Genomic DNA, 22,802 nt, shown 5'->3' on the forward strand with positions numbered 1-22,802 from the left:
CAAAGGCCAGGGAGACAGGGGAGAGGCAAGTGAGGAGGCGTGGGAGGACACATTCAAGCTAGGATACTGAAGTGTGGTCGTAACATGCAGGACAGGGTAAATAATGTGGGGCCATAAACATAGACACAGGAGTGGAGGAGTAAAAGAGATTACTTGATGAAATATGGACACTGAGCCTCATGACTTGATGCTTACAATCAGTAACTAAATGAAATTCACATGGCTGCCACTATGAATCAGGGTGTTCTGCTCACCTTGAAGTCAAACTGGATATCCATGTACTTGCCAAAACGACTCGAATTGTCATTACGTAACGTCTTGGCATTGCCAAAGGCCTAAAAAAAGGAAAGACGGGGTAAGGATAAGAGTTAAAACACAATGAAGAACAAGGTCAGAGTCTGAGTGGCATTTGTCACCATAAATTACAAGATGTGGTTAACAGAGACATCTGGAGAGCACGACAATCGTGAAACAAAAAGATTCACCAATAACTTGCAATACTCTAAGTGTGGTTCAAAAAATAAATCTTAGCATCTCACCTCCAGCACAGGATTGGACTGTAGAAGGCGGTCTTTGATGGTCTGCACTTGCTCACTGGCAGGACAGGTCACAGCGTAATATTGCAGGATCTTTTTTGAAGCTTCTGTCTTCCCGGCTCCACTCTCCCCAGAAATTAGGATGCATTGGTCTTTCCTCTCCGTCCTCATAGAACGGTACGAGTTATCTGCCACTGCATAGCTGGTGGAGTTGGGAGATGCAATGAGTTAAGAGCTTTTGACAGGCATGATTAGAGACACCCATTTTAAAATACAACTCTTGTTTATGTAAAATTCCTTTCTGAAAAGAAGACCTACCTAATAATAATAAGTCAACTTTGACATCTGCTAAATCCCAATTAGTGCTGTACAGGGGATTTTCCGAATTACTTTATACAAAACAGCCACTATGTAACCTCAGTCATATTCACTCGCAGTGGAGCATGTAAAAATATGTATTCACAACATCACGAGGAAAGTAATTACACTACATATGACTAAAGATTTCATAGATATATGGATGTTGCAAAAATATATGTACACCACAGAAAATAACTTTGCAGAACAAAACAAAATGTCCAGCGACAGCAACAAAGTCAACAAAATCATATCCAAAATTTCCTAACTGATATAAAACATACTAAAACGTTCCTTAATTGCCCTTAGCTGCTAATAGAGAGACATGGTTTAAGTGTCATGTCTATCTAATACATGTGTTTTATCATAGAAGTGCAACAATAACATCCATAATATATCAAAAATATTTTGCTTAGTTGCTGTAATTTAGAGACGTCTTCTATAATGGTCAGAATGCACAGAAATTCAGTGTATTGACGGGAAGTTAATTTGATTAAGTGTATATATATTATAGTCATCCAATGTAGGGTTGGTTAAGGAAAGAAGTATTTTCTGAAAATGAAGTCAGCCCACCACTAGAGGGCGAAATCATTGCTTTCAAATTCATTGAGCTGCTGAAATGACCCAGCGAGCCAAACCTGCAGCGGGACTCTCAGTTCATTTGCTCGTTTGCAACGATTTGAGCGAGCCATGTCGGAAGAAAGTGAAGCAACGCAAAATGGATTTGAGCATCACGGCGAGGAGCTGTTGCCTCGCAGGCGGTCATCGTCGGTTATTTGGGCTCATTTTGGATTCAGAGCATGCGACACTCAGCAAGAAGAAGTCATTTGTAAAGAGTGCGGCAGGGTCGTGCAGGCCCCGCAGGGTAACACAACTAATCTTTTCAATCACTTGAAAACACATCACAAAAACAAACACGAGGAATGTATCAAGGCCAGAGCGACCCTTGCTTCACAAAATCCCTATCAGCCAACCCAGCCGAAAATACCAGCGACTCAGCCTTTGCACCGGGATACTACAACGCAGTATTCCTCGAGCGCCCAGAAACATGCCGAAATAACAGACGCAATCGCCTTTTATTTGGCAAAAGACATGTGTTCGATCGATACAGTGAGCAACGAAGGCTTCAGAAAATTGGTCAAAACACTGGACAATAAATACACCATCCCCTCGCGTCATTTTTTCTCCAAAATGGCATTGCCGGCACTTTATCAGAAATGCCGGGGCCAAATAGAGAAAGACATTTTAAATGCTGATTTGTTTGCAATCACAACGGACCTATGGTCAAGCAGAGCCAAGGAGCCTTATCTGTCCATAACCATTCATTTTATAGACGGGGATTTTGAAATGAAAAGCTGGTGTTTGCAGACCTCCCTTTTCCTACAAGATAACACGGGGGAAGCTGTCGCCCAGGGATTGCGAGAGGCAATTGCTTCTTGGAACCTGCAAGAAGAGAAACTAGTCTGCTTCACAACAGGCAGTCATTGTAATGTTGCCAAAGCAGCTATTCTAAATGAATGGCCGATGCAAGAGTGCTTTGGTTACAGGGTCCACCTAGCAATCGGTGAGTAGCTCAAATAATACTACAAATTAAAAAAAATGCACTTTGACATTTTCTGGCATCTACAACTGAGGTGACTGACTACATTCCCATGATGATGATTCAAATGATGTCAATTCTAAAAAGAAACATTAACAAACTGCCCAAGTTGTACAACAGATGTATGAAGTAGGTTATTTTTTTAACATGAGTAATTTTGTTGTCTTTCTTTATGTATTTATTCATTTATTTATTTTTAGAAAAGGCAATGAGTGATCCAGAGATTGAGCGTGCCGTTGGACTCTGCAAAAAAATTGTCAGCAGTTTCTCCTACAGCTACAGGCTAAGAAAGGAGCTAGCACGGACTCAAAATGAACTAAAGCTTCCAGAGCATGGGCTAAAGGTTGAATGTCCCACAAGATGGGGGTCAAAGCAAGCAATGATTGAAAGATTTCTGGAGCAACAGAAGGCCATTCTCAAAGTTTTATCATCGGAGCAAAAATCGAGACACCTCGTCCCAACGTGGCACGACATTGAGGTCCTAGATGCCATCAACAAAGCACTCCAACCTCTGATTGAGTTTACTGAAGCACTGTTCAGTGAGAAGTATGTCAGCCTGTCTTATGTGAAGCCAGTCCTCCACCTCTTCTGCTCTTTCATCCTCAAAGTAAGTCACGATGTTCCAGATTTGACCAATACCATGAGAACCAAAATCCTCACTTATTTGCAAGAAAAATATGAGGATTCGGGGACACAAGAACTACTGGATATGGCCTCGGCTCTTGATCCACGTTTCAAGCTGACCTATGTCACTGAGGACCGCACAAAACCTATCCAGAGCAGACTCCTTTCGGAGATGGTTGCATCCGCAAGCATGGTTAGTGGTCTCACCATAATAAAATTCCTAAAAGATGTAATCGGAGTATCTTTCATAGACTGTCTTCATTTCTTAATATATTTATCTTGTGCTTTTTAAAGGAAATCGATCAATGTGGTGGTATGGCAGATGCAGATGATGCTCCCAGTATGTCAAAAAAAAGGAAGTCTGTGGGAAGCTTCTTCAAGATCACTGGGGACGCCGCAGAGAAATTTTTACCTCAACAGGAAGAACAACAGGCTCTATCAGAACTTCAATCTTACCAACAGTGTGCCAACCTCGACAGTGAAGAAAACCCTCTAGACTGGTGGAAAGAACATAAGAGAATCTACCCACGACTTTCAAAGTTAGCAAGAAAGTACTTGTGCATTCCTGCAACTAATTCTCCATCAGAGAGTGTCATAAACACTGGGGGGAATGTAGTGACCTGCCTTCGCTCATCCCTCAAGCCAGTAGTGATTGACAGGATGGTTTTTCTTGCTAAAAACCTGTAGCTCAAGGCCTAATGTACATCTCATCTCATTTTTTAAACCGCTTTATCCTCACTAGGGTCATGGGGGTGCTGGAGTCCATCTCAACTGACTTTGGGCACAAGGTGGGAGGATCCCTGAATTGGTGGCCAGCCAATCACAGGGCAAAAGGAGACAAACAACCAGTCACTATCACTCACACCTAGGGGAAATGTATAGTGTCCAATCAGCCTATCATGCATGTCTATAGAATGTGGGAGGAAACCCACGTGGGTCTGGGGAGAACATGCAAACTCCACACCGATGGATCGACCTGGATTTGAACCTGCGTACCCTACAGTGCGGCCGTCACGCTAACCACTCATCCCCGGGCCGCCCATTAATGTACATATGTATATAAATAAAGAATTTTCTGTACACTGTGTAAGATTCCATTGTTTTTTTGCTGTTCAGCTGGTAGCATGGAGATAATATTTTTGTGTGTTTTGTATCTATGCACATTCTGCCATTCAGAAATGTGTCCCTGTGCACTATATGCTCAACATCTCTATCCCTCATGAAAAGTCAGGGAACAGTGTGGCAATGGGAGGAGAGAAAAAAATAAATCTTACATGTGTGGTGAGACCTCATAGAAGTTGACCCCACGGTACCGCTCCATGTGGTTCTTTGTGTAAATCTCCAAGTCTTTATATGGGTTAACAGACACCAGCACTGAACCGATGTAAGTCTGTAAAAGAAAATACAGTTGCATTCCAGGTGCGTCTTAACAACACATGAAAATTTGGGATAGTAAAAGTAAAACATGCAAATTTGAACCAAACAGATTTAATTACTTTAATATATTAATAAATAATAAATTAATATAAAAAGGTGTGATGACATTTTTGTACACAACATGAATGAAATATAAAAAGAATCTTATTTCACAAGGCATACAGACATGCTTCTGAATCTTATGTGAGTGTTTTTTGACAGTTATACAATAAATGCAATTTACTTCATTTATTTTTGCTTACATAGATGAGATTCTCTTTGAAGCGTTTTCGAAGGTTCTCTATGAAAGCAGCCTCACTCGTGTAGTTCTCCAGCAGGACAAAGTCCTGCACACCCACTCGGTCTCTTGCTGTCAGGGCCGACTCCATCATAGCCCGCACCCCGTCAGTACTCACCACCTAGAAGAAAACAGAGGTGATTTTTTAGCCATTTAGCAGATTATCAGTTTTAGTATGCATAGTGTTTCATGAGAGGAAAAGATGCAGACACAGTAAATCTAAAATATATCATCTACCATTGAATGAAAAGGATGACAAATCAATTCTTAAAATGCATTCTTCATTTCACATCATAAAACAGTCCAACATAATCTTATACACAAATGACAAAACACAATCATAATGCAAAACCAGTTAATTCAATTTCAATACCGCAGCATCAAATCCCTTCATATGATACAATAATGTGACTTTCTATTGTTTCAAAAAATGAATAAATCACTCACGTGTTCAAAATGATCAGCATTCAGTAGGCCAAATTTTAAGAGGGTAGCCTGGGTTTTACCCATCATTTTACAAAAGCTTTCTAAATCCATGTTACCAATGTAGCCAATTGGACTGAAAAGAACAGGGCTTGTTACTGCACCTATACCTTTACTGTACATAATGTGCAGCAGGTGTTGTGTTAATATCCCTAAGGAAAGCCACAGAGAGAACACAGAGGAGAATGCTTGGGGGAGGAGAGAATTATTAATTAGAGTTACCAAGTTTACAGTAAGATAAACCAGAATTTTAAAAAAAGGTGTGTAGTAAAGTTGAGAATAGAACACTGAAAATAAACAAATACATTCTGCTTCTGAATTATGTCAATTTTTAATTTATCCTGACAGTTTAAGGGATGGTTATGGTAAATTATACTATATTGTTTTTATAGCTATGATAAAATATGGATTAGACAGGCATAGCATTATGAAAAATAAACGATCATCCAATAGTTAGTGTTGCATTAATGTAAGTAATGTCACAGGATTAGTTCATATGTACAATAATTGCTTGTTTATCTCTCCCTAAGATCCCATGAGCTCCGCTGACCTATTGTTGTTTGACACAACATTTTTTTGCAGTCCAAAGTTTCTGCAGCTGTGTCAGTGTTTATCCCTAAACGTGCGTCTATGTAGGGATGCATGCTAGCCCATTTGACCATGAGGTTGCAGTAACAATAAAGCATAGAGTGTGGACAAAAATGGGGCTGGACTTGCAACTAATCTTATGGCTCGGACTTCCTCATAACATAAAGGTTACATAATACACAATTCCCACCAGATCTCCAGATCCTTATGCCTCAATCACATGAACATGCATATAATTTTCTACTTTTCCTAACATATTACACTATGCTTGTCTTCAAAATAAAGTGAGTGAAGGATGTGTGCAAGGAACAAGAAGAATGTGATTTCAATGTCAAAACAACATGTCCTCTGGTGACTTAATTTCTTGGTAAGGTTTGCAGCAAAATAAGAGTCTTTAAAAACTTTTGTACACATAAAACCTTGTTTTTATACCACCCAAAAAGAAAAATGAAAAAATATATTATTGCCTTTCACACCACTCCTTGAGCTTACTTACTACTCTTTACATTCTGTCATTCTAAAACACTTCAATATCACCCCTTCCCTCTCTCCATGACTTCATAGTTTCCAATGCCCCTTTCAGTGTTTAACTTCCTGACTTAGACGTGACACACCTTACTTACACCCTTTTGCACAAAACACACAAACCCAAAATCTTGAGAACACACCAAGTCTGCACCTTCTTGCTTCCTACGTGTCGTAATACTTTCCAAATCCCTAAAAGCAAACCAAGAAACAGCAAAAACGTATAAGACCCGTGAAGATCGAGTCCTTCACCTCTATCTACTCAGGTCTAGGAACCACTCTGTATTTATACAACACTTGCCTTTCAAAAGGAAGATTTTTTTAGGGGTGTGTGCATTTTATGGCTTATACATGCATATTGCTTGTAAGCCAGAATATGAATGGGGAATTAAAAAGTTAATCTATTAGTCAAGTAAGTTCATTTGGGCAGGTTATCAAGACTTCTGTTGTTGGTTTGGTCAGACGCTGCAATAGCCACAAAAGAAATCAATGAAAGTAATGTTATACCAAAAGGTGAGCCTTGGTTTTCAGACAGCAAGTAGTTTCCAAAGCAAGTCTGTTTTGACAACATCACTATCCAAAAACATGCCTGCAGTCACTTCAGAAACATCATCACATTATACAGTGGCCTGAAAAGTTTGCAATAAAACTGTTAAATACCCCACTTTTTTTTTGCTTTATATTTGTGTTTTTTTTAGATGATAGATTTTTAAAAATCCCTACATTTGTACCAAAACGGCGAAAGAAAAAAAACACCTCGATTTCTTGTCAAATATTTTTAAATAAAGAAAAGCTGTCCTTGGAGGAAAAATATCAATGCACAATGAATCCCAAGACACGTCTATCACTGCAATTTCATTTTATGTTTCATGCAAGATTCCGATTTGTGGGGGGGTTTTAAAGTCTGAATAAAGTTCATTTAGGATAACAGTAAATAGCCATTGTTCAGGTGATCAGGCTGCTCAAGAAAAGACTGCTAGCCTGAGGACGTGTGGACCAACTCGTGGCAACCTACCAAGCAGAGAAAATTATTCATCATACAGCAAACAGATGACTTCACCACATGGCAATCTTAAAGTAGGTCATATTTTTTCTGATTTAGAGAAAATCACAGTTTGTAAGTCAATTATTGTATTGTTAATAAAAATCAATAGGTTTTTAGCTCATCTCTTACTACTTTTAGCTTGCTTCCCATTGTGTGCAATTCAAGTGAGGTCTTGATTCAGAAATTCTGGTAGTACAGTCTTACTTATCGTGAATATACTTCTTCGCATTTTTTTCTGCTATTAATTATAAATATATATTTGTTTCAAGTTCATAAAAATGTGAACAATCTATGCTGATACTCGCAAGCACGAGTCACTCCCCTTCTTCTGCTTGCTAATAGGACTCAGCAATGGACTCGATAATCGTGGCCATGTCTGGTCTACATTAACCGCAAAATTTGAGGGATTACTGTAATCAGGCTTAGGGTGTGGCTACTGAAATTGAATACACCTTGCCAAAAACTGTGGTAAATCACAGTTAATGTATTAAAAAGGTGTGGATATTTTTCTGGTTCCTATTTAAAATAAATTTGTGTTGTCTTCATATGTTAGTAATGCGGGTTTTTCCATCTGCAATCATAAAAATGTGCACCCCCGCGCAAAAAAAAGTGAAAATGGGGGAATAATTGACCGCACTTTTCTGTTTCTCTAGTTCTTACCATGAGTAGTGAAGACCGGTTACTTTTTGTTTGCGTCTTTTTCAGATTACAGTTGAAAACTCTTACAAATATTAAAGGAATTACAAATTGAGAAATTACTTTAACTATTTTACTCTACCCTAACGGTACACCATACATATTCAACTTAAGGTTGTTTTATCTAACTATATTGGTTTTCCAGCTAGCTGACAAGATATTCTGACAACTGTTCAGAGTTGGAAAGAGCTATGGAAGAGCATTTTCCCATATAATATAAAAATAAACACTGATAAACCAACTATCGGGATATAGAAAGGAAGTAATGATAGCTGTGTCAGGAATATCTCAGCGAGAATCCATTTTTACCAAACAACGCTTGAGAACAATGAAGTCTTACAAAACTAGTCCTTGCAGATGCATGTGAGGTATAGCCGAGAGTGAATGTGTGCATGAATGCTCAGAAAATGACACTTAACATCACAACAGCTGTTGCCGCAGTGACACAGGAACACACTTTTTTGCATTAACATACTTGCGTCCACTGTCAGTGACCGTAAAAGAATGCTGCTTGGCCACACATTGCCAGCATCTGATTGCCTCCTCACCTTGTGGGCGGTGCAAACACCTTCTTATCAGGCAAACACATGCAAACTGAATATCAACATGAGCACAGATTGAGTTACACAGATTAAAAATGAAATAGACTAAAGACTACTCAGGATGACCAGTTAGAGAAGCGAGGAATGGTGAATCATCAAGAACAATTTTACCATTTCACCTGTACCTCACTCACAAATGTATATCAACTTAGGAGCATGCTGCACTGACTGTTAAATAGTTATAACCAAACTGAATTCTAAATATTAAATCTTTTTTCCAGAGAATGAAGTCCCTTCTCTAGGCTGGTTGATCAATGGTATAAACTTACCTATAACGTGTTAACATTCAAATTCCATGCATTATCAGGGTAAAAAATCCTCACAAAGTGCCACTTTGGAAGATCGACTGGTATCTTTTGCACATCAGAAACCTTACTTACCATAGGTCTGTACTTCATTGTTCCTGCTCTCGAGCAATTTAGAAGATGTTTAGGGCTCCGCCGACTTGGCACTTCAGCCGTAAACTCCTAGGTTTCAGCAACAAGTCACAGCCACGATTCAGCACAGTTTGTTTTTAGAAGCGTTCTCCCTCGTCCTGAGAACCAGCTGCCATAGCGTCTCCTCTTACTACTTCTGGTACACACCGCTCATGCTCTGTCTCGCTGCTCGCTTATGCACCCATTTTCCTTTCCCTCCCTCCAGAGGAAATAGTCACTGTGTTGGGTGACACATTACGCCAATCCACTCCCTTCCCTCAGTCTGCAAAATTGTACCCCACCCCAGTTACCCTCTCCTTCCTTTCTCAACTTGGCAATTGAAGGCCAAGAGTGCAACTTTCCATCACTCCTTTAAAAACACTAACCTATTCTTTTGCCATCAATTCATAAGAAGCAAGCCCCTCCAAGATTATTAGTCCGTCATCATAACAGGGATTAGAATTACTCTAGACATTTACACATGCAGCCACATCAAAGGCCTCAGCAAGTTCATGCGTCTGCTTGTTAACGCTTAGATTTTTTTTTTACAGCTAATGGGCATGTGTTTCCAAGAACATGAAGGAAGACAAGGTTCCACTGCTGTAGACTTTGGGTTCTGCTCAATATGAAGCCACCAATCTAAAACTCCAAAACGTCTGGTATCCAAATCAGTACTTGCGACTGGCTCAGCAGTATAAGGAGCAAAACAACACTCACTTGCAAGACACACAAAGAATATAAAGGTTTGACTCCTCTCAGAGTAGAATCCAGTATCCAGATAACCAGGAATCATTTCATTCAGTCAAAGCATCAGAAAGACATTCTGTATCGGAAGTAGCTGTAATCTGCATCTTCAAAGACCTGTCAAGTGGTAACATGAAAGGTTGATTTTATAGGCTTCATTAGGACGAATCCCTGTTCTAAGAACTTGAAAAGGCCCTTAATTTCAATTTAACCAACACTCTATTCCATGTGTCTAGGCTAGTCAACTCTCAAAGTAAAACAGGCGCGAGCAAAGTCTGCGAAGAACAATTCACAAAGGTACAAAAATCTGAAGAACGTAATATTAAATGAAAATTTAACTTAATTATGGACAAAACCACTGAGTGGTTTAGGTGGAATTTGGAATTTAATCTACAAACCACCTCATGAAAATGAATTGAACATAACTTTGCTTTCTACACTGCCCTCTTGTGGTTGACCCAGAGTCAATCAAGTTGAGGGAGGACTTCACAATTTTTGCTGATCAGAAAATCACATGCCTAATATTTAGACCTTTTTCTGTCCAGATGCAGAGAGAGAGCAAAGGAAAAGCATTTTGAAACCCAGCGTGACTCCCTGGGAGTGAAACTGGTGAACTCTGCACACTTAAACCCTGCTCTCTCTCTCACTCTGTAGTTGTTTCTTTCCCACTCCCAGTATATCCAGAGCCTCCACGGCAGGAATCCGAGTAATGTTTTCCAGACTCCCGCACTCTCTCAGCACTGTTGTACACACTGTGGAAAGACAGCAGGGAACTGGCAAAGATAAAAGTTGAGATAGGTGATTCCCATCTGTAAAACACACATCTTGTTAACCCAAAACATTCCCACTTGCTACTGCCTCTGGCTAAGATCGACTTGGGCACGTTAACAGAGAGCGAAATATGTGTTTATTCAACAAATTGAAGCAGAGGTTACGTATTTCTGCTGAGTTGGAAAGAGGAGGAGCTGGACAACCGATAACTTGCTCAGCTGTCAGAGTGTTTAACCCTTCCATTTCCACTTCCTGCCTTTTGACTGGAGTTGAGGTTATTCCATTGGGAATGTTGCAATGGTTTCTGCAGGTTCATGAAGCTATTTGCCTTTTATTCATGGATGATGTGACAGACAAACCCAAAGAGATTTTGAAACTTTTCAGAATAGATTCAGATCATATACAGCTATATCCACCAGAAGCTATTGAATGATGCTTTAAAGTGCAAAAAATATACCCGACCCGAATCCAATTGAGCATCCATTTTACTTTGCGACCATGAAACCAAAGTTGCTGATTATTTGCAATAAAAAAGTAAATCAGTTTGATATTCAATTAAATGTAGGTAGAAAATGATTTGCAAATCATTGTATTCTGTTTATGGTCACATGGAATTCAACATGCAAACTTTATTGCAGCTGGGGTTATATATTTTAGATAAATGGTTTAAATAATTATACTCATGTCTATTGAGCTTTGCTCATTGACAGCCCACACATTGCGATAATGTACTATAAATCTGCAAATATATCCTGACTAATTCATGGCTCCTTTGAGATCATGCTTCCGTCTCCTCCTCCTCCTCCCCGTATCCTTTCTTAATCATTGGCCAAGATCTCTTTCAACAGCTTTGAAGCAATAAATGTTAGACTTTGGAACATTTTATAGGCTCGATTTGATCAACTTTTAGTTCAAAGAATAGACGCAATTCAAACTTAACTCTATGGTCTTTAGATCAAATATTACTTGTAACCACATTATGATGACTTCTAATTCCTTCAAACTTGCTTCCTTGAAAATTGTAACAATTTAGCACCCTTACTTCACTATAAACAACATTTATATTATTATTATTATTATTATTATTATTATACAAACATACATATATAAAACAATAATGTAGGGTCAGCTTTAAAAACTCATATGCTCCATGTTAGAAAGTTCAAAATCAAGCACAAAACGTCTCCACCCGTATCCATTGCAAAGAGCTCAATATTCACTTTGCGCCTCTAAAAAGCCCCTGTCCCAGTGGACCCAATTACACAATATCTGGCCAACAACCAAACACAATAGTTTGCCGGACAGCTGAGCCATGTCAATGTTTCTTTCAGTCATAAGGAACCCGGTTGGTTGTCTGTTTTTGTTTTTTCCACCCAAAACAAGTGCCAAATGTAAACTCTATTCTCCACATGATACACAGTCAATCTAAATGTGTACATTGACAATCCACAGTACACCTTATTTTTGTCATTATATTTTTCTCAAATTTTAAGTGAATTTAATACATTTCAACATTTACATGGGTAAACCTTGACACAGCATTGAAGCTCTTTACCTATCATTGTTTCAACATAGCCATCTTGTCTTTCTTCCTGTGCTATCAAATATTATTTAAAAGCCTTACAGGCCATTACACATATTTGCTCTTCTCACTTGTGTAAATCTGTCAGAATGAGGTGTGTGAGAAAATTCAGCATTTAACCACATGGCTGCAAATCAAAATGTACAGACATTTAAAGCACATATCAACTATATTTCCTTATAAATCTGTTTTCACCCCTCCCAAAAAATGACACGAACCAGACCAACTCTAACTATTAGTATTCCTCCCTTACTGTGTCTGCCACCATTATTAAACCAGAATCATTGTACTTATATATTTGAAATCATTAGAAATACATCAGTTGGTTTGAAGAATATCCCTCAGTTTGCAATTCCAACCAAATATGTCTCAACAAGAAAAATTGAGGTGGCAAGGACTGAAAAAAAGACAAAGAAAATGATTTAAGTATATAAAGGTGGAGGTCTAGTTGTGACGTTAGATTAGAAGAATGCTAGCTATGTAAGTGATAATTAAGAGTGAAGAAAAAGGGAAAAAAATGTCCATTGAATTTTTGCAGGCACTTCTTAGCTGGTGCCGAAGCAAGGACCGCAATGCTGCTTGCAGCTAGCCATCGATAGGATGTGCATTATTAAACAAAGCACACATTACATAAAACACATTAAAATCGACTAGAGTTGATCACAATGCTTCTAATGTCAGTCACTGTTGCACGAGACGTCGCAATGCTGCATCATCGTTGCCTGCCATTTGCCTCAACCCTCCACCCCCAACCCCCAATATGTTACAGACAAGAAAACAAAATATGCACACAGGATTATCCAGTCATTGGGCAGGTAGCAACTTGCTCAGAGGTAATTCAAAACATGGAACAATCCTCCTGTCTATTTCCCATACCAAGTCTTAACCCATGCAACACATTCCAGTCCTCACCTCATCAAAAACTTTTTGGCCACAAGTCTCTTCAACTTTATAAGGTTTGCATTGTATTTGTTTTATTCACGTGTGTTTAATTTATCATTAACCTGATGTATGTAAACTATGGGTCCCCAGATATGGCAACTTAAATGCAAACAAACCTTCCCTAACTAACTGTACCAAACACCCTATTTTTCTTTTCACACAACCATGATTTTGTTGTTTAGTTAAACTGTGACCATTTGGTCTCTCTTTTTTTTATCTCGCCACATCCAAGGCCACACCTGTTTTTTTCTGACATTATCAAAAGTTACTATCGAAAGTCTGAGTTAAAGGTTAACAAAAAGATACACAGTGAGAAAGGAAATCCTTTACTCTTTATAGGGACTCTGTATTCCTGTTTGTCACTATTGCCACAGCAATGGAGACCATATGGATCAGCGAGGGATGAGTGTCTGAAATGATTTAATGAGAGTATTAGCTATTTTATGTTGTTATTTCACTCTTGTGTTAAGGAGCGTTGGTTCATAAAGAAAGATTGTGTCTTAAGAGTGGCTGGTGCAATAATAGCTTTCAACCTGGGTGCACATTATTGAGTAAATGATTGACAACTGTGCTAACATAACATTAGGTACTAGAAAAATCTAGTTAACATATTTCCATTTCCAATTGGAATTGTCCTAGCAAACTACAGCTCAACTAAAATGTTTTTCCTTTGAGATAATTTTCGTCCTTGTAAATGAAAAAACTATAACTTGAAGGTGGCCAAAATCTCTGCCCCATATAATATTTAGATGCAACGTCCATTTAAAAAAGGAACTCAATTGAAGAGAGGATACATACAAAACTGTTGCTGTAATTAATTATTGTTCTGACATCTGATATTCCCACATCATGATGAAGGTCAATTGCGTAACAAGTACTGCCTCCGGACCAAAGGGTATTGATCTGTAGCCCAATTTCCTTTTTAGATAACAGGGAATTTCTGTTGAATATACAAATGCAAAGTTTATTGGCACACATTCTAGTGAGCCTATCAACACAGAGTAGATCACATAGACAAGACACAAAAAAGCATATTTGGGGAGAAATAAAATAGGCAACATAAGGATATAAATACTTTAAAGTAGGTTATTTCTACCTAGTAGAACCACAAGAAAGTGCCCATGAAAAAGTTCAACTCTGCAGTTTGTGATTTCTCAATTGATCACATTCTAAAACTGAGCGACATTTGCTGATTTGCACATGCTAATTTCTGCTTGAGTAGAAGAGTCTTCCTTCCTTTCACCCAAAACAAAAATATTTGTATGTTTTATCAACACACAGAGGTTTTGGTGTCTTATTCCACAGGGTGGTTAGGTGTGGCACAACAAAGCATGCCGACAACATGGCTGCATGTATGAGGAGCAAACAATTGTTTTATTATCATGCATAGTGGAGAAATTATATTGCAGTATATTCTAGTTTTCTAAAAATACAGTTATATTTTTAAAGTATGTTGATTATTAATATTGGAACTTTCCAGCTGTTTGTGCTATTTTAACAAACTCACTAATGTGTAATAACAATTTAGTCAGGTTTTCCTAATCAGTCCACGTATGTTATGCCTGGTGTGCAAAAAAAATGGTGCTAGGCAAGTGATTTAATAATACAGCTATGCTAGAAAGCAAACTGAATAGCATTAACATGTATGAAGAAATATTTCTGAGCCTATTTTCCGATTATTTTAGGTATAAGAGTGTAAACCCCCACCCCACTCCCCAAAAAAGACACAACAGTACTTTTTTCCCACATTTTGTATATACCAAAATAGCAGTGAGTTTGTTATAGATTTGGATTTATTTCTTAGGTGGTTTCCAATCCAGAAACTGCTGTATTACTACTGAGCAGCAACCCGCAACATTTATTCCCAACAGGGTGGGGCTCACTGTGCAATTCCACTAGCTTTGTAATGTGGGAAAGAATTGAGTAGCTGCTCCAGTCTATTCGCTCTCACGCTTAGTCATTCACCCAGAAACAAATACACATGGACACACACATTCAATGTTTTTCCCACTGACTTTTTACTTTTTTATTATTATTTTTTTTTTTAGAATGTATTGCCACTTTAACTTTTTTCCCCGCTAAAGCTCACAAACTTGTCTTATTAGGAGCATCTCTTACCTTGTGGGCCTGGAAGAATACAGAGTAGGACTGCAAATATTAGTCAACTAGTCATTGCGAGAACATTGATCAAATTGCAAGAACTTGCAACGTTCATCCTTTATGCTTTATTTTTCTCTCAGAATTGCCTCTTCTCCCACCAACTGCTTATCCTACGAGCCTGAAATGGCACATGTTTGCCGAGGAGGACCACCTATGGCTAACTGCAGCTCGCCTGGGATGTGACACCACTACCATGGGCTGTGCACTCCGGCTACGCCAGCTGAGAAACCACAGAGCGATTAGCCAACCGACATTTGCAACACCCACGTCACAATTTGAAGACTAAGCTGAGTCTAAACTGGTGTCTGGTATGTTAACAAGATGGACCGATAAAAAGTTATATAGAGTGCATATTGAGAAGGTACATCCAAGTATAAGGAGTCACCAAGTTGCAGTACTATATCAGATGTGTTTAGTGTTTTTGTTTTTGTTTTTTTGTAATTAATTGCATCAGACGTTACTGTTACTTCCTGGCAAACTGCACTTACACCACAAGCGTTGACTGAAAAAACCCTCAAGACACATATCAGATTTTAGTAGAATGACAGAAACAAGAAGGCATCACAGCAAGATCCTTTACCTTTTCTTTTTTTGTCCTATTACATACACTGAAAATCAAGTTAGTAATTAGGCACATCGGTCAGCAAGTTAAGCAAAATTACTTTTATGACCTCTGTAACCTTTGACCTTTACCCTATTTAATCACCTATTCTGTCTCATATCACAAAAATATTCAGCAGAGGTTTGATATTAATCCCTTTATTCGATCATGAGTCATTTTTCACACAAATAAAGCAGACAAACCTACAAAAATGTTTACCTCCGATTTCCGTAATGAATGATTCACCTTTACTACCACAATTGAAGGTTCTCAGTTGATGGAATCGACTCCCACTAATGATGCAGCAGCCTTAAACTGACAAGCGAAGATAAGATAAACATAAAAGAGAAACCTATATAAAACACCATCATAGTCTTAAAAACATAACCATTTAACTAGACATATTTTACTGAGCATTGCAATGGAATCATGTACCCATCTGATGAAGTACAAGTAGGCCAACATCTGGCCGAAGCCACAACTTTGTCACAGACCAAAAATATCACAGAAAACTAGCTCATTGAGATTGTTAAAAATATATTTTTAAAAAAGCCCCAATAGGCAATGGAAGAGGGGAAAACTCTGGGCAATCCCCAACAGAATAGGAAAAAGCTTTGCACAACAGTATTTAAAACACGATTCCTTAGTTTAATTATGAATTGTCACTCTTTTAGACCAAGCTGAATATCCCACAGCATATTTAATTCAAGTGGATCCTAACTTGGTGACATTAGCTGAATAAATCAATGCATCATTTTTCATCTTGCCACACAGCCTTGTTTGAGCACCTGTCATCACCAAATAGAAGCTGTCATTTAAAGAGGATTATATCAAAATTGGATCAGAGTGCCTGTCATCGTAAGTCCAGGTGGCAGCTGTAGGCAGGCTCTCAATATTTGAATTCTTCACATGACCTTGAGGCAACAGGTCAGCTGTTCCAAGCAAATTGACCATAGAGGAACCTCACCCGACCCATGCTGAAACATGTGTACACATTTTTTTTAAAGTTTTTGTTTTTAAAGCTTCAATGTAAGTACAATACTAATCTGTGACCACAATTATGCATATTGTTATAATTGTATTGACAATGTAAACAACTTGAAGCAGTCAAAATGATTAGCAATGTTCCATTGAGCTGTTAATTATTGCACAGGTTTCAATGCAGTGCTAGTTTGAGATAGGAAAAATAACGGGGAAACCAAGACAGTTGCGGCAGAATTAGGCACTGTTGCCATATTTAGCCTTTCCTCTATCAGCAATTTAACAGAGGTGTTGTTAGATTTGTGATTGCATGAGTGAGTAGGCGGCTGCCAACGAAGCAGAACTTTCACCTTGCGTCCTTAATTGCAGGTGTTTGGTTGAACATTAGTTCGGTGGGTTGTACAATTATGTTTGTTCTTGTGTGTTGTCACAATGGAAGCTACAGTAAGACAAAAAAAGGAGAAATGACCATATTCTTTGATAAAAAGTTAAACTTTCAGACAACTTTTTCAAGATTAAGTGCATTATTCTGTGAATAAGGAAAGTAACAGAGGTTAAGGTCTCACCACAATAAAAAAAAAAAGGAAAACTGTGAATGCCAAGCAGGCAGAATGCAATTCTTCTGTACACCATTGTAGATTTCATCTTACGGGTATCACTCAAAATTTCCTTTCACAGGGCATTCCATACATAGGTGCATTTGTGTTCAACAAGTTGTTACAACCTTCTATGACCTTTGCTTGTTAAGAATAACCCAAAATGTATCATTTGCATAAACCTGCTGACAGTTTATTCTTAGACACAGTGATACTTTCTCAGGAAATTCCTTTTAAATGTCGTATGTTTATATAAACGTGTGCTTCATAAACAAAACAACTTTAGTTTTCTGCATTTTAACCCTTTGTTGACTCCCTTATTTAAAAAAATACATTGACTTTCCCAATGTAGCCTACATCATCCATATATGTATATATTTTTGTTATTATTCACCATTATTGTGTGTACACAAAAAGTTATGGAAAATCTGAAATTAGATTACTACACCATTAATAACAATCTGATGTGGATTTAAGTTATATCTCAGTATTTGACTCATTGCCTGCCATTGCCAACAATAGATCTCCAATTAATTTAAACCTGCAAGACTAAGTTTTCGCTGGATCAGACGTGAATCTTTGTCAATGGCACTGAAAGATGAGTCTTTGCAGCCAGTCCTCCGAGTTTGAATTCGTTGGAATGTCTATCGCTGTCAATGGCAAGAGTTATTTGCCAAAAATAGTCACTTGCCCTATAAAGGCAAATGGCCCCATAGATACGTCACACTCAAATGGCATTCCTTGAGGGGGCACACAATCATTGCAAAACTCATGAGTGGCTTGTCTACATTTCTATCATTCACACAGTAATTTGACAGTAATCTTGCAACGATCTCGGGTTTTCTTAAACAAAGATTTTCTGAGTCACTTGGAGTTGACACTGTACTACGTCACAGTCTGAAGCAACAGTGACGTTATGAATGAACATTCCAACAACCTCAAATCAATTTAACCTCACTGATCTACATTTATTCTAACTGATCTGGGTTTACGATCTTCTTGAGCTACTCTGAACTTTATTCCGGAGTTTAAATGCTACATTTTAGCCCACATTTCCCCAAGACAACGTTTCCTCCCCATGGTCTTCACTCAGCCTACACGCGCAAGCACGCCACCATAATCAGAAACCACTAGAAACCAACTTCCAAAACGTATTTTCAAAGTCCTTCATCTCCCCCCTCACGAAGCAGTCAACGCCGACAAAAGTTTTTCCTTGAATAAACGGGTTAGGGCGCGTCACGCTAAGTTGAAGTTCCACGCGTGGTTATGACGTACCTTAAAAAGCCGAGGTCAAATGAGGTCAGATCCTCGTCGGTTCCCTGGAAGCAGACGAGCTGACAAAGTCGGTCCAGTTCGGCGTGAACGTGTCGCTGCGGTGCCTGGTGTCTGTCAGTGCTGCCGGCGGCTTCCTCCTGACCCTCCCACCGCTCCCACACCCATTCCCACCCTAGGCTACACACGCGGGACTCGGCGACAGCGCCACGCTCGCCCTCCGCAAGTACACAAAACACTTCCACCCTCGTGTAAAGTCGCATACATGTCTCAGGTATATTGTGACAGTTGCTGCTGTGATGAGGAAAAAAACAAACAAAATGGCACTATTGCGTCAGAACTTCCCCAAAAGCTTCCGTGGGAGTGGTGTGGAAATTGCTAGCCCTTTCCGCCTTGCGCAAAAAGGTCCGCTAAAGCACCCCAAACTAGAAAATTCGGGCAGAAAAAATCCCCATGCGGCGAACGAGTAAGGGAGAATTTATATTTAGACAAACAGGCGCCATGTGGTCATTGTTTTAAGTATAAACACTAGGCAGCACACTGACGTTGCGTTTAAGGACCCAGAGGGAGTTAGCGAGAAAACAACGTGGGGAAACGTCATACGTGAACGTACCCTAAAACTGCTAATTTTGCACACATCTTCATTTTTTAAAAATAAAAATCGTTTTGTTTTGACCGGTTATCACTGTTCCAATTTTGAAATGTTCCAAAAATTCACACCACATTGTTTCTTTCATTCATTCTCTGACCCTCTTTATCCTCACTAGGGTTGCGGGGGGTGCTGGAGAGCCTATCCCAGCTGACTTTGGGCCAGAGGTGGGGAACACCCTGAATTCGTGGCTAGCCAATCGCAGGGCACAAGGAGACAAACAAGCATTCACGCTCACACTTATACACAGAGGCAATTTAGCGTCCAATCAGCTTACCACTCACACAGGCTCAGGGAGAACATGCAAACTACCCACAGGTGGACAGACCTGGATTTGAACCCAGGACCTCCACTATAAGGCCGACACGCTAACCACTTAGCCGACGTTTATTTGACCTTTAAAGCGAAATTTTCAGAGGGAAATATGTCATATTCATTACACAATAGTAAAAACTATTTTTTTAAATTGAATTCACATAATGGGTGGCCTGGTGGAGCAAGTGGTTAGCGCGTCGGCCTCACAGCTCCGGGGCCCTGGGTTCAAATCCAGAAAATTGACCCGAGGTATGGGTGTAGGCTGGGATAGGCTCCAGCACCCTCACGGCCCTAATGAAGACAATGTGGTTCAGAAAATGAATGAATAATGACATGACAATTCCAAAAAAAGACTGCTTGTCTGCTTCCAATAACGTTGTCATTCAGTCTGACACTATAGTATGATCCTAGTGGCTTGTCAAGGTGACCTCAATCTACTCGACCGCGATTAGTCAATACCGTTGCTGAAGTGCAATACACGGTCAGTGCCAGAGGGGGGAGTGATTGATTCAGTTGAAACAACTAAAATGGTACACACAACATTCACGGATTCACAAGCAGTGTATGACTCGAGTGGAATGTAGAATGGGGTTGGGGGTGAGGGGGATGAGGCAACGTTCTGGAATTTCTTTGTCGTATCCTCCTAACCAAGAGCCAATACATTCCACACCTCCCTGATTGTCTCTAAACAGCTCACATGAATACGCTTCATTAACTACACATTCCTTCACTGTACATTCTAAATTAATCCTCCCACAGGAGGAGTGATTTTTAAAAGCCCACTTCCCTCATTCCTGAGATACTGTAAATATATGTTATACATCAGACGTCACTTTTTGTTTTACTTTCCTCCCAAATGTATCAAGAGCAAAAAATAATCTCTACACAAATCAAGACGCATAGGAGTGTTGTATGGATTCAGACAATAAATCCTTTTAAAAATAATAATTATATATATTTTTTATATTGAGGAAAGTTTGGCACCTCCTCGACATGATGGCACCCTAGGCAACCGCTTAGCCCACCTATGCCATCAACCCCTCATCAACTGAAAAGCCTTAGTTGAGATCATGGCTTGTGTGATGACTTTCATTTAGCTGGAACTCATTCAATTCCCTGTTAACGTTAAAACACAATTCCTCTATGATTGACTATAGTGATGAGTAGTTAAGGATGTAACTCACCTCTCCCATGACCTGGGAAAGGCTCCAGCTCATCCCTGAACAGGACCAGAAATTTAGAAAATAGGTTGATTGATTGGTTTTAAATGGTCCACCCCATTCATCCGTTTTGTTCTCACACACTTCCGAACCTTTTGACAAATTGAAAAAAAGCATGAGCAGGTGTTAATGAGTAATACATTTCTTTGGGAATCCAAGGCCAGATCCCAATATTTATATCTTAGTAGGTAGTAGCAACACTATAGAAAGTCTATAAATCTATGACAATGACAAAATCATGTTTTGGTCAATTCTTGCCAATGTTGTTTAAGTGTCCTATTTAAAAGGGAAAAAAAAACTAACATGTAAAGCATTAATAAGTGCATCAGAGTTATTATCTCACACCTCATGTCCAGTTTAGATACATTTTTGTATAAACAGAGGGTGAGAATAGCAACTATTTGAAGTCTGAAGGAGTATTGCTTGAAAATCCAACAAGAAAGTTTTTTTGGGGACAAACAATTAAAATCATGTGTGATAAGAACCATTTTTGCTGCACACATTATTTTTCCCTTTTAAGCAAAATTGAATGTTCACATTTTGCTATGCTAATACTTCACGAGTTGTAACAAGCAGTAACTTTGATATTTTACCAGAAATAGTAACTAAAATATGTTCCGCCATTCTGCCCAGCATGCATGTATTGTAACTCATCCGATCTTCAAACATATTTTTCAACAGTTCTTGTGTTGAAGTCGTAGAAATAAACTTATATTGAGAAATGCCATGCTGTTGGTTTTCACACTGCAATTATTTCCCAGGTAACTCTGTCATCTTTGCCTTTTCAGGAGACCTGGCTTCATTAAATTGCACGGAATGAACGACAAGAGCAAAACTCCAGTGTTGTGTGAACTGACCTTGCAATTGTGGCAGTAGTTTTCCCCATTTTTCCCAGGAGGCAGAATGATTTCCCCTGTCGGGATGAGCTTGATCCTTAGTTCCATCATCGCTCCTTGTCGTTGGGTGCTGATCTGCGTTGCTGGTGTATTCTCAACTGGACAAATATTTCCTGAAGACTTATCTCAGATACTATTCAGAGGGCCATCTTCGATGATGGCTCTAAAAGCAAAATTTAGATGTGAGTAGACGCATTGGCGTCTGGAAAGTGAAGTTTTATTACCTTTTGCAGAGTGCAGAGCCGCCCCGAGGCCAGCTTCCCTTTGCTCAGACAGAGGATGTTAACACTCAAGCTGTGGGAGCACGGGGAGGATGTGGAGTTTGGCCTGCCTCGAGATGAATGTCACATGCAGAGGATGTGAGTCTTACGAGGCTTTGGGTGTGTATGAGAAGATACAGTAAGTTCATGTATTGAAGCAATTTGTTTTAGACACTGGAGGAATTGACCTTGATAGGTGGCAGGAAAAAATATGAGCACAGAATAGCAAGGAAGGGAGTTATTCTATTTCCACTTGATTCCCATTGGATAATTGATGACACTGCCGACATACACACAAATGAGGCGGACTGAGAACAGACTTTTCACTTGGAATTTGCATCCTGTCCTAGACATTCCCCGTACCCGCCCAGCAGATTGACTATGTGTTCCTTGACGTCGGCGTGCATATGAGACGGAACTGAGCCATGCTTCCTTTTGGGTACACAATCTAGAGACACATGTTTGCACCAGAGATTGTATGAAAACAAATAAAAGACTTATGGTCGCATAGCTTGTCGTCCTTCCTGAAACTGACCATGACCTCGACATGTAGCATGCAGAATCAGATGCAACCCTCATTGATATGAGGATAGCTGCATGGGCCTTGCATCCTTTCATTGCTTTTCC

At 39.2% G+C, this 22,802-nt stretch overlaps 2 protein-coding genes across 2 annotated transcripts in view; one reads left to right on the top strand and one right to left on the bottom strand.

The window, feature by feature from the left end:
* The window catches only part of LOC144200219 (unconventional myosin-Ic-like), a 35,784-nt gene extending 13,567 nt beyond the window's left edge, over positions 1-22,217 (bottom strand). Inside the window, exons 1-6 of the mRNA XM_077722215.1 lie at positions 22,140-22,217; positions 21,877-22,078; positions 4,797-4,952; positions 4,392-4,507; positions 540-738; positions 255-335 (exon numbers count right to left, since the gene is read on the bottom strand). Of these exons, the coding sequence (XP_077578341.1) occupies positions 255-335; positions 540-738; positions 4,392-4,507; positions 4,797-4,952; positions 21,877-21,966 (642 nt within the window). The 5' untranslated portion in view covers positions 21,967-22,078; positions 22,140-22,217. The remainder of the gene's footprint in view (positions 1-254; positions 336-539; positions 739-4,391; positions 4,508-4,796; positions 4,953-21,876; positions 22,079-22,139) is intronic.
* LOC144200218 (E3 SUMO-protein ligase ZBED1-like) lies at positions 1,537-4,197 on the top strand. The gene is made up of 3 exons (XM_077722214.1): positions 1,537-2,457; positions 2,694-3,310; positions 3,412-4,197. The coding sequence occupies exons 1-3, from the start codon at positions 1,584-1,586 to the stop codon at positions 3,802-3,804; spliced, it is 1,884 nt and encodes a 627-aa protein (XP_077578340.1). The 5' UTR covers positions 1,537-1,583; the 3' UTR covers positions 3,805-4,197.
* Positions 22,218-22,802: the final 585 nt, after the last annotated feature.

This window comes from Stigmatopora nigra, chromosome 8 (assembly GCF_051989575.1).
Source record: "Stigmatopora nigra isolate UIUO_SnigA chromosome 8, RoL_Snig_1.1, whole genome shotgun sequence".
Lineage (NCBI taxonomy): Eukaryota > Metazoa > Chordata > Actinopteri > Syngnathiformes > Syngnathidae > Stigmatopora > Stigmatopora nigra.